The following is a 17,331-nucleotide window of genomic DNA, read 5'->3' on the forward strand; positions in this document are numbered from 1 at the left end:
GTAAAATTTGCCCAACCTAAAAAAGCCAGATGCATTGAAATTAAACTACCCAGAAATCCTAGCTATTGAAGCCAAATTTTCCCCAAAAGAAAAAGTACACTCCTTGATTTGTTTTGTTTCTGCATAATAAGATTAGTCACTTTGTTCCACTAATCCCTGTTTCACATGCCACATAAGAAAACTAGTTTTGTAACATCATGGGGTGCCCTGCATTCCAATAAAATACTTTGGACTTATCAGGTGTATGTGATTTTGTTCAGCTTGCAATAGTATTGAAGTAGCACAGTTACATGTAAGTACTAGCAGTGGTTTCAGTCAGGAGACTCCCGCCTGCCTGCCCTTCTATATTCTTTTCTACTAACACAGAAAGAGCGAACTATTTAGAGCAGGGGTCAGCAACCCACGGCTCTGGAGCCACATGTGGCTCTTTCATCCCTCTGCTGCAGCTCTCTGTTGCTGGTCGGCTCCACAATTGATAGGGCTTTCGGTTAGGACAGGTAGAGGAAAAAGGATGCTGCGCTAGGAGGACACTCTTTGATGGGAGAACCAGACTTCTGGTCAGCAGAGAAAAAAAGGACACCGCACTAGGAGGAAACCATGATGGGGGAACCAGACTTCTGGTTGGCTCCAAAATTGAACGGGGGCTTCTGGTTAGGACCTTTGTGGCTCTTTGAGTGTTTAAGGTTGCCGACCCCTGATTTAGAGAAAGAGAATTGATGGCGCAAACGTGTTTTCTTCCCCCAACAAAGCTGACATTTACAAGTAAGTGATGGTCTCCACTAGGCAACATCGTGGCCACAAAGCTCCAGCCTACCAAAGGAAAGCCACTTGAGTGGGGATGACTAAGCACGGCTGCCATTGACCTGTCTCATCCATGGTCAGAAATGACTATCTTCAACAACATATACAGTGAAAGCATTCTGCATGGAAATCCAGAAAGCCCAAGATAACAAATAACGTTAAGAAAATATCCATACAGAAGGATAAATAAAGTGTTTGGCATCTTAGCTGAGCTTACAACCTGCTTATAATGAGGATTTCTCCAGGTGGTAGGAAGTACACATGAAACATACACCTAAAAGGCAATGAAAACATATTCAAATCATTAAACATATATAATAAAGGGAGAATGGTAACTGTTGATTGCAACAGTTCAAATAGACTTTCTAAATCAAATAAAAGTTCCATATATCATTTTGCTAGATGGATAATGAAACATCTTGCTGAATTTATTTATCTACTTATTGTTAATATAATGAATTAGACTCACTAAATATGTGTGAATTCTCCAACTTTTTGTTTCCATTATGGCCAATCAGACGCCTATGGAAAATAGGGTGAAAAAAAGTGAATTGGTTTGACTTCCCCATTTGCCTGTCCAGAGTGCTACTCAGGGTTGAAGCCAAATTGCCAAAATAGTTGAAATTTACTCATCACTACTTAGCAGAGTAGCCTATGGATACTTCAAAATGATTCAAAATGATCACATACGTGAGAACAGTAATTCTCTCTTAGAATTTACAGGTATATCTCTGTTTCTCAGGCTTTCATGAGATTTCTTTAAGAGTTACAATATATATGGTATTTCAAAGACTGTGATCATTAAAGAAGCAGCATCTTTTTGAGACATAAAAGTACATAATGCTGCCAAAATAATTGTGTATGAAAGACTTACTGTAACTTAGAGCTCTAAAATGATCAACTAAATAACTCAAAGGAACAGAATGTTTGGGTCTTTTTAGCATAGAAAAGAAAGGAAGGAAGAGAAACATGATAAAAAATAAAACTACGGTATTTTTGTGTATGGTTAGATATTAATTATAATAAATTCTGATGGCTAGCAGATATGTTTAATTTGTTTACTTGGGCTTTGATTGTGAACTATTTTTCTTTATTTCATAGAATTACCAAAGCTATTTATTATATTCTAATAAACTCAGGGTAGTCTGAAGGCAATGGAGAGTGTGGTTGCGCAACAGCTCCCACAGTACCTGGATGAAACCGTCTATCTAGATCCGTGCCAGTCCGGCTTCAGGCCTGGGTACAGCACGGAGACGGCATTGGTCGCATTGGTGGATGATCTCTGGAGGGCTCGGGACAGGGGTTGTTCCTCTGTTCTGGTCCTGTTAGACCTCTCAGAGGCTTTTGATACCATCGACCATGGTATCATGCTGCGCCGGCTGGACGGATTGGGGGTGGGAGGCACCGTGTTGCGGTGGTTCTCCTCCTATCTCTCTGACCGGTCGCAGTCTGTGTTGGCAGGGGGGCAGAGGTTGACCTCAAGGCACCTTGCTTGCGGGGTGCCGCAAGGGTCGGTCCTCTCGCCGCTCCTGTTCAACATTTATGTGAAGCCGCTGGGTGAGATCATCTGTGGTTTTGGGGTGCGATGCCATCTGTACGCTGATGACACTCAGCTGTACATCTCCACCCCAGACCACCCCAATGATGCCCTCGAAGTGATGTCCCAGTGTCTGGAGGCCCTGCGGTCTGGATGGGGAGGAACAGGCTTTGGCTCAACCCTTCCAAGACCGAGTGGCTGTGGATGCCAGTGTCCCGGTATAGCCAGCTGGTGCCATCGCTGGCTATTGGGGGCGAGTCACTGACCCCCACAGAGGGGGCTCGCAACTTGGGCATCCTCCTGGACACACGGCTGTCTTTAGAAGAGCATATGACGGCCGTGGCCAGGGGGGCTTTTTATCAGGTTCGCCTGATACGCCAGTTGTGCCCCTTTCTGGATCGGGACTCCTTGTGCACAGTCACTCATGCCTTGGTCATGTCATGCCTGGACTACTGCAACGCTCTCTACATGGGGCTCCCCCTGAGGAGCACTCGGAGGCTCTAGCTGGTGCAGAATGAGGCCGCGCGGATGATTATGGGAGCGACGTGGCGCTCCCACGTAACACCTCTCCTGTGCGAGCTGCATTGGCTCCCTGTGGTCTTCGGGGTGCGCTTTAAGGTGTTGGTTCTCATCTTTAAAGCGCTCCATGGCTTAGGGCCAGGGTATTTGCGAGACCGCCTGCTGCTACCGATAACCTCCCACCGGCCAATACGCTCTCACAGAGAGGGCCTCCTCAGGGTGCCGTCGGTCAGGCAATGTCGGCTGGCGGCCCCCAGGGGGAGAGCCTTCTCTGTGGGGGCACCCGCCCTGTGGAATGAGCTGCCTCCTGGAATATGATTGATCCTGGACCTCCGTACCTTCCGTAAAGCCCTGAAGACGTTTTTATTCCATCAAGCCGGCCTAGCCTAAATGGTTTTTAATTGGGATTTTAAATTTTATGGATTTGGGGGTTTTAAATTGGGAAGCCAGTGATTTAATTCTTTTTAATTATCTTAACCTTTGTATTTGTATGGTTTTTAATTTTGGCTGTTCACCGCCCTGAGTCCCTTCTGGAAGAAGGGCGGTATACAAATTAAATAAATAAATAAATAAAAAATTCTCAAAAAGGCCATGTGAAGCTGACTATACAAGAAATGATAATTTAGTTCAAGTTACCCAGAATTAAGTTTACAGACTGCTCTAAACAATAATGTAGTTTGCTTGATTTTGGTTCCAGACATTGTGCATAACCCAGACAATCATGCTTTAAACAGTATCACATATTAAAAACAAAGTCTTGTTTCGTATAAAGTATAAACCCATCTAAGTGCTGCAAAACCACTTTTAAAAGCCATTAGTGTTCAAATACTTATATTTTTTTAATTATTATGCCATTAGGTTATTTAGCCTCATTTTTTTAATGCTTTGCTATTTACTGCATGAAAGTAATGATCCAATTCAAAATTACAGCTTAACATGCAACATTCATCCATTTCTCTGTATCTGCCATCTGTCTCACACACAGACAGTATACCTCTTTTTCATTTTCAGATGCAACATAATTAGCATTCCTTTAGCCATTCTGACATTCCCAGGATACATCTGAATACAAATTCACAGAGATTTCAAGTATAACCGTGACTACTTATGTCCAGGGTGTCACAGAGATTTGTTCTTTTTCTCATGTTGTTAACCAACTATGTAAAAATGCTAGGTGAGACTTTCATTTGTTCAGGATCCTTATGTTACCTGGTAATATATCCCTGCGAAGAAGATATAATGGACTTCCTTTGTATCCCAGGTGGCGCAGTGGTTAGAATGCAGTATTGCAGACTAACTCTGCCCATAATCTGGAGTTCAGTCCTGATAAGGGTGGATAAAAATCAATGATTTTTTTAAAAAAATCAGATTTTTTTGATTTAAATCGGATTTTTTTGATTTTTATCCAATTTATTTTAATAAAAAACTTTGGGGGTAAAAATCTATCGTAAGATAGTTTTCTATTTAAGATACATAAATAATTTAGTTTATTCAGCATGAAATGGAGCTTAGTTATGTAGCATGAGGCTGCATATTCTGCAACACTGGGACTATCGGTAAGTCAACAATGGGTCAAAGGAGTAGCAGAGATGACAGTTGCTCTTTAAAAATTATGATTTAAATCGAGTTGATTTAAATCAAGTCTTTTTACTAGTGATTTAAGTCATGATTTAAATCGTGATTTAAATCAATTCGATTTAAATCAAATCCACCCTGGTCCTGATGGGGCTCAAGGTCGACTCAACCTTCCATCCTTCCAAGGTCTGTAAATTGAGGAGCCAGATTGTTGGGGGCAATATGCTGACACTGCAAACCGCCCAGAGAGTGCTGTAAAGTACTATGGGGCAGTATATAAATCTAAGTGCTACTGTTATTGCTATATGGGGGCAGAAAGAGATACATGGGTTGAAAGAAGTTGAAATGGAATCCTAGCAAGGCATCATTATTATTCAGAAACTAAGAAGTTTGGCAATAACTCCTAAACTGGCTCATAAAAGAAGAAAATTCCCTTGGATTTGTGGTTTTCACTTATTTAGCAGGTTTTACAGAGCATAGAAAATGCGCTTGAAGGACAAAAGGAAGAGCCGCCACCAAGGCAATGATCAGATAAAAGGGATCTGAGTCCAGGCCAAAAAAGTAACATGAATAATGGCATCAGACAAGACCCTCCCTAGTTCACACAAAAATAAAGGGAAGGAGTGGGGACATACCCTGAGACTCTGCAAGATTCTGCTACTGTAGTTTTACAATAAAAATAGCACTCGGTCATGTGTCGCTAGTTTCCTAGTTTGGTCTACCTTGAAGGGAAGACATAGATGGAGAATGTGGTTAGGAAAGATTTTGCTGACATGTGTCAGTTCATCATGCTGTTTTTACTCTGAGATTGGGATTAGCAATGTATTCTACTTGGGGGTACCTCAAGTATTGTTTGTGATTCCCTGGTTGCCAGTATGTTTCCAAATGCAATTCAAAGTGCTGAGCTTGCTTTTTAAACTTCTGGATAGTTTGGGTTCATGGGGCGTTCTCAGGGGTGGGTTCTAAATTTTTTTACTACCAGTTCTGTGGGCGTGGCTTATTTTGTGGGCGTGGCTTGATGGTCATGTGACAATTATTTGGGATTTAGCAGAGGTACTGGTCTACCAGGCTTTTAACTGCTTGCAGAGCTGTACCAATCTACCCATTTATTTTTTGCAGGCACTGGTCTACCCATTTATTTTTACAGGTACTGATCTACTCATGTATTTTTGCAGGCACTGATCTACCCATTTATTTTTGCAGGCACTGATCTACTCATGTATTTTTGCAGGCACTGGTCTACTCATTTGTTTTCTTTTAACACTGATCAGCTGTAGGCCGGCCCTTTGAAGCCCTGCAGCAAGAATTTAAACATTTTTTTTCCCTCTAGCCATCAGCTGGGACTCAGAAGGCAGCAATAGATTGGGGGTGGGGCCAAATAAAAGGTAAGAATAATGCAGGGGGGCGGGGAGCAGAACCAGTTCAGTGACATCATATCGTCACCGCTACCGGCTCGGGAGAACCGGGCCAAACCGGGAGGAACCCACCACTGGGCGTTCTTCTTCAAATAGAATCTGCCCATATGCAATCAAGCTAAGAAGCATTGTTTCAGCTCTCTCCCTTAGAGATGTTAGAGAGCTCTATCCTTTGAGGTCTGGATGCTCCCCATATATATATATATAAATATTTCTTAATTGCGGCAACTTTAAATTGTGTAACGACTTTCAGTACTTTAGTGGGAGTTGAAGTCCACATATTTTAAAGCTAAAAAACACTGCATAATGCCAGTGATCCAGTCCAGCCTTGATCAGGTAAATCTCACTTTTTTCCTAGCATGCCAATAGTGTGTAATGCAGAACTGATGATGCAACATAGGGAATATATTGCATTTCCTCCCAGCTACAGATGAACCTTATAACTCTTGCTTTTTTTTTAAGCAGCAGTGAGTGGAAAGTACACATGGATGCCTTGTATAAATTGTTATCATGAATATATTTCAGGACCCTGGACTTCATAGTTTTCTTATACCATCTCCACCACCTCTTCCTCCATCTCATTTAAGCTAGACAAGGTTTCTGAAGCATGAACATAAGAAACAATACCCTAAATCAAGAACTTTTCCCTTTGATTTCATTCCTAAACCAACATGCCACTTTTTCAATGCAGTTAATTTACGCTAATCAAACTTGGGGCCATCATTCTGGGCTTGAAGACTGATGATTTAGGGTCAAATCAGTGAACAGACTTTGCCTGGAAAAAGTTATACTTTGCCATTCTTTATACACCTAAGGAGACCACACAGATTGCTGAAGCTATAAAAATCAAAATATATTCCCCAAGCAGGCATCCTGCAATGCATTTTGACAGCACCAAATGCTGCTATGTTATGATACACCTCACTCCACAAACAGCCTTTTAGTATTCAAAAACTGAGGAACATACTGTAAATAGATAAAGAGTAAAATTGAAACTCAGCAAATCACAAGAAAAAAGTAAAAGTCAAGATGCTGATGTATTTTTAAAAACCTAAGAAAAAAATAATCTAAAATGCACAGAGAAGTTGGGTTAGAATGCTACTTACACAATGGATAATCTACCCGAAGATAAGCAATTTATTGGTGCATTACATTTTTATCTCATCTTTCTGCCAGGAGCTCAAAGTGATACACAGAGCACTCCTTTCTTCAATTTTTCCCATAATAATCACCTTGCAAGGTATGGTAGGCTGAGAGAGAAAACGATTGGCCCCAAAACACAATGTACTTCCATAATACAGAGTGGACTCAGACCTGCATTTTCCAGGTCTTAGCAGGCTACTGAGCTATTGGAGCTCTCAATTTACATTCTATTGATTGCAACAAAGAACAATTAAGCAACTGCTGAACTTTTTCCAACCTCTGAATCGTAACCTATATTTTTTTCAGAATAAATGAATACAACGACACTGCAATCTTGTATAGGTTTCCTCAGAGATCAGTTTTAATTCAACTGATGCATAGGACTGAAGTTCTGGTGAAGCCATGCATCATAGGATAAAAGTTTAAAAAGTGAATTTGGGTTTGTCGAATTTGAGGGGTTTTATCTATTTTCCCCACAGTTCAACTATCTGTGGCAGAATGAAAGGTATATCACACATTGTGATGCAAGCAGCAGACTTTTGCAGAACTTGCAATTGGATGGAAAGGAATGGCCAACACAGCAATTCTATTCATATCTCTATTTGAAAGCAGGTCCCTTTTAATCTAGTAATGCTGACATCCAGATAACTCTATAGCAGCCTTCCCAACCTGATGCTCTCAAAGTGCTTGAGGAAAATTCTGAAAGGCCCAGCTCTACTTCTCTTCTGAGTGCCAGCTACTGCTGGTCTATTGTCTTCTTCAGAGTTATATTTGTTAGACAAAGAGCCTCTCCTTTTTATTATTCTAGCAATCACTTTGGGATCATTTCTGCTGAAGAACAAAGCAATATGTTTCAAGGAAAATACATGACAAGGGCAGGGAGCAAATGTTCCACAGATATTTTTAGATAGAAGGAAACGGGCATGTGAAAAGCGAGCATTTTGGTGAGTCTTGAGGAAAGAAAGCCTGTCTAATGTCTTGGCAAGGAGCTTGAATAGGGACTCTCATTCAACAAAATTTAATCCACTGATCAAAAGTAGATCTTCTGCGTCCACAGAATGTTTGAATGGGGAGGCGGAATGGGACATTCAAGGAAAGGTACAAGGTAGGGAGTAGCCAAAATTCCTGTTGCAATATTTTCTAGTATGTTTTTCTCATCATTTTCTAGTCTGTACCTCTTGAGATATTCACATCACCATATTATTTTAATGTGTTCTCCGTTACTTAAGATTCTTCCAGCTGATGCCAATGAGCAATCATCCTGCATTAAAGATGCCTTACAGAACTGGATAAATCATTTCAGCCACTTTATCACTGTTTGTCTGTTTAAACGGATGCTACAGTCCTGACAAAATGCAATAACCTTCTTGACCAAAATCTTGTCAAAGGTTTAATAATGTAATCCTTTCAATTGCTTTGATGGGATTTTTAACATGTGCTATCCAAAGTACAATTTATCCTTTTGTCTCTCACACACAGAATTATTAATTAAATATGTATTACTAAAAAGAGTAATAAAGTGGGAATGGTTCCAATTTTAACCCTCTCAAAGCTCCATTCACACAACTGGCTTCACTCAAATAACACATGCACTGACAAGAGTCTGGAATTCTCTCCTTTAATGACAAAGTATAGGTAGAAAGAGGCAGATTTGGACATGAACTTGGATATGCTGGTTTGAAACTCTGGAGAACTGCTGCTAATTAGTACCTCGATTCATGCATCGTTACCGAATCACAATTTTAATAAAGACCAACAATAAGCTATTATTGTTGTGTTCCACATTATAGGAAAATTTAAAAGTCACATATCTGAACCAGTGTCCTATAAAGCAGTATTTCAAGTTTCTGTTTGACTTTCCACATCAGTGGTGTATCAAAAGACATTCATTGATATTTGCCTAAATACACATCTCACACAAATTCAATCCTTGGCCATGTCAGAATAAAAGTATCAGGTTTCAGGAAATGAAAAGAACTGGGAGAGTCGCTGGCCGAGTTCACAAAATGCACTGTTAATGTGTTTTTCTTCTTTAGTTTTGGCTTGGTATAAACCATACTGAGCATGGCTCATTCAACGAACTTGTTGAAGCAGGCCATGGTTAAGCATAGCATATAACCTAGCAACCACCTGTCAAACACAGAATATAGACAGCAACTGAGACACAGAATGTAGACAACAACTGACAAAAACTGTCATTCCCTCTTTGCAAAAACATGGTGCCTTATGCATATTGAATTAATATGCATGATTTAGTTTTTTCCCATTTAGAGAGCAAATAAGGTATGGTGAATTTGCAACTCCTTTTACACATATCCATATTTAGCCTGCTGCCCAACAATGCTGTCCGTTATTAGCTTATCTCCTCATCCTGAGTAGAGTCGCTGTACAATCAGGAGTAACTGATCTCTCACTATTGTGCCTTAGTGATGGTATTACCTAGTTTGGTAATGAAACTTCTCAAGAAAACTACCAAACTCAGAAAGCACCAAGGACCCCACAGTTCAACCTTAAGCTAAAAATATTTTCTTCTATTGTAAATAACAGTCTATTAGCCATCACTTGCCTTTTGACTTTCACTCTTTTTCTCAGTCTGATCAGGAGATCCTGGTTTCCTACTGCTTCATACCTACTTCCTTATATGATTATTTCACCGCTCAGAGAAACTTGGACATCATTCTTGCTAACAGATACTGAATAATTAAAACAACAAATCATTCTGGTGTGGAGTGGACACCACAAGCTTCAACACTTCTGTTTGACCAAGGCACAAATGTAAATCACTCCGTTTCTTTTTTTTAAAAGATAACTGAATATACTCTCTAGAAGATCTTATAGATCTTCTTTCTCTCCTTTGAAATTTAGAAGAGTGGGACTCACTAAATCTGGTGCCTTAAGTTTGTGTTTCCAGGATTTCTTTAGCCATAGTTTAGTCTCTAAGTCCATCTTTCTTGATGAACGTATCTTTTCTTTTATGTACACTGAGAGCATGTGCAGCAAGACAAATTCCTTGTGTGTCCAATCACACTTGGCCAATAAAAAATTCTACTCTATTCTATTCTTTCCAGAATTAAAGGGACACACCAACTTAATACGAGCAGGGTTTGCACAGTGCATGAGGGTAATTTATGTTCAGTTCTGTTGCAGTTTTATACCTTATAACATGAAACTAGAAAAAAGCGGGTGGCAATTTCTAGGCAGAGATGAAACAAGGCTGTCCAGTCAAACTCATGAACAATCCATTTTTGACTACGGAGGACTTGTCCTTCCCACCTCTACCCCTGCAGCTAAGCAAAAGTTAGCCTCCAAGCCTAACTTTTCCATTTTTGGGTATTTGGAAGTCTGGGTATCAAGTTCAGGTGGTACTTTGGGGACGTTTCACCCAGCTTCCTCTCCTTCCCTGCCTCTAACCGTGGAGACCCAGGCTCTTCTTACCTGACCCAGTTGTCGTGGAACTTGCTCTGCTGAGGTTCATTCAAGTAAATGGTGCGAGCTGCTGCCTCTCCCTGGTCTGCAGAGGACGTGGCCCCGGACATCTCATCATCCGCCTTCTTGTAGCCCGAATTAGAGCAAATGGGACCTGCCAGGAGAGCAGCCAAGCCAAGACAGAAAGCAACAGAAAGGAGGGAAGAGGCAGTTAGTTACACGGGGGGGGGGAAAGAAAGAGCCGGCAGAAGGCAAAAGCGAGGAAGGAGCAAGTGGGAGGGACGAGGGCCCAGAAGCCTGCAAAAGGCGCAAAATCCCGCCAGGCGTCCATCCCAATTGCCGGCCGGAGAGCCTCAGTGGGTCCGCTTGGGACCACCCGCTTTCGGAAAGTAGCCCCGACGAAAGGTGGATCCCAGCATCGCCGCCTCCCCGTGGTTCCCGGCGCTGCCTCGGCTCCCCAAAAGCCCCTCCGCGTTGCCAAGCGCACACCATCCCCAAACGGCACCAGCCCGCCCGAGGAAACGCGACGGGCGCTCGCTTTTGACTCGGGCCGGAGGAGGAGAAGAACGCACCGACCTGGCTGCGCAACTCCCGCCGAAGCAAAACAACAACAATCAAAGTCGTGGCAAAGAAAAAGGCGGGGCTTCCTCCCTCCCCTCCTGCCGCCGCCGCCGCCGCCAGCTGGAGAGAGACCGCCCCTCCCATCGATCGCCGGCGGCGCGACGACAGCCCCGATTAGCGGAAAGACGCGGCCGCGGGTTTCTCTTTAATGGACGAAAGAAGAGCGGAGGGGATTCAAAGCGTGTTTGGGTTCAGGCTTGGCGGCGGCCAGACGGTAAGACAAGACCAAAGGAAACGAGGAAGGAGAGGCCAGGAAAGTGGAAGGATGAGGGAACGTTGTTAGATAGATGGATTGGTATATTTGCCCCGGAGCATCCTTCCTAATGTTCCTATTAAAGAATGACTGATGAATAATGCAGGGTGGATTAATTCTTTATTTAGAATTTGGGGAAGTAGCATCTAATAACTTCAAGAGTAGGCTGGCGCAGCGGGCAACCCCACACGTTTGGATTGATACTGGAGCAATAAATAGCAAAGCATTGGCAGCAGGGGTGAAATCCAGCAGGTTCTGACAGGTTCTGGAGAACCGGTAGCGGAAATTTTGAGCAGTTCGGAGAACTGGCAAATGCCACTTCTGGCTGGCCCCAGAGTGGCGTCGGAATGGAGATTTCAGTGGTGAAATACAATTTTTTTTGCTACCAGTTCTGTGGGTATGGCTTGGTGTGGCTTGGTGGGTGTGGCTTGGTGGGCATGGCAGGGGAAGGCTACTGCAAAATCTCCATTCCCACCCCGCTCTGGGGGAAGGATGCTGCAATGTCCTTCCCCTGGAGTCAGGTGGGAATGGAGATTTTGCAGTATCCGTCCCATGGAGTGGGGTGGGAATGGAGATTTTGCAGTATCCTTCCCCTGCCATGCCCACCAAGCCACACCCACCAAGCCATACCACACCCACCAAGCCACACCCACAGAACTGGTAGTAAAAAAAATTGGATTTCACCACTGATTGGCAGCCCTGTTCTGCCACTGAATGGCGTCCCTTATTCTACTTGTTCAAGTTATTTAAGGCCACTGAGGATGAAACTTCTGTAAGTGACTGTACTTCAGTATCCTGGAAGTAAAAATAAGGAGGGGGAGGGGGAATCAGACATTTCTTTAGCTTTCAGGACAACTACAGCTCTAGCACAGCTGCTTCTTTCGTTGAGGACCGTATTTGCTAAGGTTTTATTTGCTTCATTATGCACTTCAGTCAATCAAGAGAGAATAGGGGATTTCTCTCCTTTATACTTCAGTCAGCAGTTCTGTTGGGAGGTAATGTTGAGTAAAGTTTAGACAACCTAGGGAGAAGTTTGCATTAGTTCAACAACTACAAATTGTGGGCTTTTCCTATTGCATTTGAGGGCCCTCTTCCACAATTTGCTGAGTGTAAGTTGGATGTCTGCCATAAGGCCCTCTCTTGTCTTGGACCCACTGAAGCAGACATACAATAGTGAAACAGTTGTTACAGAATCCACGGGAAAGAATGAATGGCACACCATCTGTTGTCTTTCCTAGCTGGCTTTGCAAGAAATCTCCATCTGGGTTTGTGTTCCCTTTTAGGGCAGGGGTCTCCAACCTAATGCATGTGTACCTAGCACCTGTTGGGAATATCTTAAATCCAGACTCCTCATTTTCAAACTGCAGGGGGGATCTGCATGAGCCCAGGAAAAGATGCAGCTGCTTTAATAGCTTGTTTAGAGCCACTAAATAAATTCAGCTAATATAAAGGAATCCTCTGATATGGGCTGCCTGGATAGACTTTTGATGCAATTTCTTACATCTGCCCTTGAAAGTGATGTAGACAGAAAGGAGGGATAGACACCGAATCACTAACAATAAATCACATTAATTCAGTGAGTTTTATTGCCAAATGTGACTAAAGGGGTCACACCCTAAACCAGGGGTCTCCAATCTTGGCAACTTTAAGTCTGGAGGACTTCAACTCCCAGAATTGCTCAGCCAGCAAAGCTGAATTTTGACTGAATTTCTTTAGTAGCTCTAAACAAGCTATTAAAGCAGCTACATCGTTTCCTGGGCTCATGCAGCTCCCCTCTGCAGTTTGAAAATGAGGAGTCTGATTTAAGATATTCCCAACAGGTGCTAGGTACATGCATTATGCCAAGAATCATGATGGCAGGATACAAATGTCTGAATAATTAAATATAAATTGTGCTCCGTGTTTTGCCCTTAACATCCATATCTCTGCACTATTTCTGAAATACTTTTTGGTAATAAATCATATCTTCTATCATCACCAGCCACTTAACATTATCCTCAAAAGAAATGAACAAAAGTTAGTGAACATGACACTAAATCTAAATAAGGAAACCCAGTTTGGAGTCATGGTTAAGGCATCAAGCTGGAAAGCTGGAAAATGTGAGTTCTAGTCCTGCCTTAGGCACAAAGCATCGCCATGGTTACGTGTTCAAAATTCAGATGCCTGGCAACTGACTCATATTTATGACAATTGCAGTGTCCCAGGATCATATGATCATCTTTTATGACCTTTTGACAAACAAAGTCAATGGAGGAAGCCAGGTTCACTCAACAACAGTGTTACTAACTCAAGTGATTCATTTAACAACCGTAACTGCAAGTTAGGGCAAATTCACTTGGCAAAAGAATTTTTTTCTAAGTTAAGGACTACCTGCAATCCTCAATATTTGCTAATGCTCTTTGCATTAACATATTTTATATGTCATTAGTTACTTATTTAGTAACTATATTTACACAGAACTCCAAACAAGGGGATCACATTTTATCCTACCAAAATGTGCAAACTTATTCCATGTGGTTATTTTAAGGTTCAAGTATGTTGTTTGAATCAAGAAAAATGAATTGAATCAAGCATGGTTAAATTGATCATGATAACTATGTAATGCAAATGCTCCATCCTGGCTTTTTCTGGGGTTTTTTTCTGAGCAGGAAGTGGTATCTCGAAAATATATGCTACTCCATAGTACTAAGCATAGGTGAGATAGACAAGGTTGGGCAAATCCTCCCAACCTCATCCTTTGCTTCTTTCTTCAAACTTATCATGGTTTTGAACATATACAAGAACCTTGGAGTACTCATATCAAATGATCTAAGTGCCAAAGCCCACTGTAACAACATCGCCAAAAAGGCATTACGGCTTGTAAATCTAATCTTGCGTAACTTCTTCTCCGGTAATATTACACTACTAACCAGAGCGTACAAAACATTTGCTAGACCAATTCTCGAATACTGCTCATCTGTCTGGAACCCGCACTGCATATCGGACATTAATACAATCGAACGTGTCCAGAAATATTTCACAAGAAGAGTCCTCCACTCCTCCGCTCGCAACAAAATATCTTATGCCACCAGACTTGAAATTTTGGGCTTAGAAAATTTAGAACTATGCCGTCTTCGGTATGACCTAAGCATAGCTCATAAAATCATCTGCTACAATGTCCTACCTGTCAATGACTACTTCAGCTTCAACCACAACAATACACGAGCACACAATAGATACAAACTTAAAGTGAACCGCTCCAAACTCGATTGCAGAAAATATGACTTCAGTAACAAGAGTGGTTAATGCCTGGAATGGACTACCAGATTCTGTGGTCTCATCCCCAAACCCCCAAAACTTTAACCTAAGACTGTCTACTGTTGACCTTACTCCATTCCTAAGAGGTCTGTAAGGGGCGTGTATAAAAGCACCAGCGTGCTTACCGTCCCTGTCCTAATGTTCCCTTTAATTGTATTCATTTTATGTATTCAATTAATGCTTATACTTATATATATTATCTAATACGTACTCGACAAATAAATAAAATTAAAAAAAAATAAATTCACATGTTCATATATGGGTACATACACACACACACACACACTAAATCTTATATGATTTTTGCTATTTCATAAAGAGCTGTATCTGTCTCTATTTCATAAACATTGGTATCTACTAAGACATAATGTGATTAATTTGGTTTTCAAGGCATTTGTTGTGGGAACCAGCCCTTTGTGTTTGTAGACAATAGTCCCTTAGGTGAATGATGGGTTCAAGCAACCTTCAGCGCTCCTTCCCCAAAGTCACCCCATATCTGACAAGCTTGCTGATCTCTCAAGAAATTGGATATATTTTCAAACTAGTTCAACATAATTGGGGGAAGATATCCATAGGCAACTTTTTAGGGATTAGGGAAATCCTGGAGTCTGCAGACAGCATATTATTAGGCAGCACATAATCCCACAAATTGCTGCTGAAAAATAATTATTCAGGTGACAAAAGGGGGAAATTACATCAGGATTGCATTTCCCTGAAGAACACATTGGCACCGGGGTGAAATCCAAACTTTTTCCCTACCGGTTCTGTGGGCATGGTTTGGTGGGCGTGGCAGGGGAAGGATATTGCAAAATCTCCATTCCCTCCCCTCCTGGGGGAAGGATACTGCAAAATCTCCATTCCCTCCCCTCCTGGGGGAAGGATTGCAAAATCTCCAATCCCACCCCACCCTCGGGCCAGCCAGAGGTGGTATTTGCCTGTTCTCCGAACTACTCAAAATTTCCGCTACCGGTTCTCCAGAACCTGTTAGAACCTGCTGGATTTCACCCCTGATTGGGCCGCATTTCCTGTATTTCCTAAATTCCATTCCAATTAATTTAAATTGGATTTAGCTTTTGTGTGACCTTGTCTATTTCTTTGTCTTTCTGCTACCCATTTTCAGAATGCAACCCCTTCCAAGGTGATTGCATCCAGGCCAAGGAAGACATCCCAGCCTTCAAAGATCTGTCAGGAAATTCATGTATGTTTTATTTATTAAATGACCACTGCTGATCACACTCATTTACAGTATCTAATATGCCAGGTCTCTTGAAAGATTCTGTTTTGACAGAAGCAGATTCATGCCTCTCAGACAAGAATAATATTTGAACAGCTGAAAGGAGTGACAGGCAACAAACTAGAACAAACAGAGTATTATCACATTTTTTTCTTATTTAATTTTATATTTTAAAAAAAACATCCACTTTAGCTAAAGCATTCTTTGGCACAGAATTGAAAAATAATTAATTTCTTGAGTCTTCTGCTAGGTCAATAGGAGCTGTAGTGATTACCAAAAAAAGAATCAAGCCCACAGCAGAAAGATGTGTATCGTTGAGTACATTTACTCTAAACATATGGTACTTTTTTCCTTTAAGATCAGCTTTAAAAGTAAGTAAATCATCTTTACTTTTAAAGGTTAACTTTAGCAAAACATCTCTTCTAATGGTTGATGATCAGTCAAAAGGTAATTCTTCACTGTAAATCTTTGAAGAGTGTTTTCCTATGCCTAGGAGGAAAAGGTAAATGAGTCCCTGAGGATTTTTACTCCGCTAGTGGTTGTGACTATGGGGGGGGGGGGCAATACTCATCTTCATTTCAAGGCCATTGAGCCAGTGCTATCCAAAGACATTTCTGTAGTCATGTGGCCAGCATGATGTCATGGAGCGTTTTTACCTTCCCACCGAAGTGGTACCTATTTATCTACTTGCATTTGCATTCTTTCAAACTGTTAGATAGACAGGAGCTGGGGCGAGAAAGGCATTGCGTGGCAGTTGAGTCTCGAACCTGGGCTGCCAGCTTTCCAGCCGACAACCCAGCATCTTAACTGCTGAGCCCCCATGCCCCTTTGCTAGGCATATCGAAGAAAAGTAGCAGGGTTTGGCTGTGTAGAAAACTAAGGCATTACAGAAACTATGATAAAAATAAAGAAAAGTTTTTTCTTAGTCTTTAATATACAGTAGTTGGGCATAAGACATTAAGAGTTTAGCCAGCCATTTTAAATAAATCTCATAAAATTTTATGGTCTTTCAGTAGTCAGCTAAGGTTTAAAGCACTTTTCCCTTTTCTAAAACTTCCATTTTTTTCTCTGGTCCTAAAGTATGTTTGATTGGCTTAGATCCATTTAAGCACAGATGTTTCTTGCACCAAGCTATATTAGTTTGTAAGAGCCATGGTGGTGCAGTGGTTAGAATGCAGTATTGCAGGCTAATTCTGTTAATTCTGCTGATTGCCAGCAGTTTGATTCTCATCGGATCAAAGCTCACTCAGCCTTCTATTCTTCCGAGGTCAGTAAAATGAGGACCCAGATTGTTGGGGGCAATATGCTGACTCTGTAAATTGCTTAGAGAGTTTACCTAAGACCTACAGATGGAAACGAACTGCATTGCATTGCCCTTTGGAAAGAAGCAATGTTTGTACCTTAGGAGAACAGATGCATAATCGTACCTGTGCATCTACAGCTCTTTAGGCAAATAGGTTCTTTAATCACTGTGATTTCCATGGAAATCCAGTAAGATGCCTTGGTCCAG

General features: G+C 41.6%; 1 protein-coding gene across 8 annotated transcripts in view; it reads right to left on the reverse strand.

The window, feature by feature from the left end:
* ATP8A2 (ATPase phospholipid transporting 8A2) overlaps window positions 1–17,331 on the reverse strand; it is a 377,887-nt gene that overhangs the window by 332,964 nt on the left and 27,592 nt on the right. For 3 of the 8 annotated variants that reach the window (XM_034410593.3, XM_034410583.3, XM_087894716.1), the window contains exon 2: window positions 10,426–10,570. The exons of 1 other annotated variant lie outside the window; for it this stretch is intronic. In XM_034410593.3, coding sequence (XP_034266484.1) covers window positions 10,426–10,570 — 145 coding nt within the window. Of the gene's footprint in view, window positions 1–10,425; window positions 10,571–10,992; window positions 11,144–17,331 lie in introns of those variants that run through there. 4 more of the 8 variants (XM_087894714.1, XM_087894713.1, XM_087894718.1 and 1 more) reach the window with 2 other exon arrangements.

The sequence above is a fragment of the Pantherophis guttatus genome, chromosome 5, assembly GCF_059756535.1.
Source record: "Pantherophis guttatus breed Tessera chromosome 5, ASM5975653v1, whole genome shotgun sequence".
Classification (NCBI taxonomy): Eukaryota; Metazoa; Chordata; class Lepidosauria; order Squamata; family Colubridae; genus Pantherophis; species Pantherophis guttatus.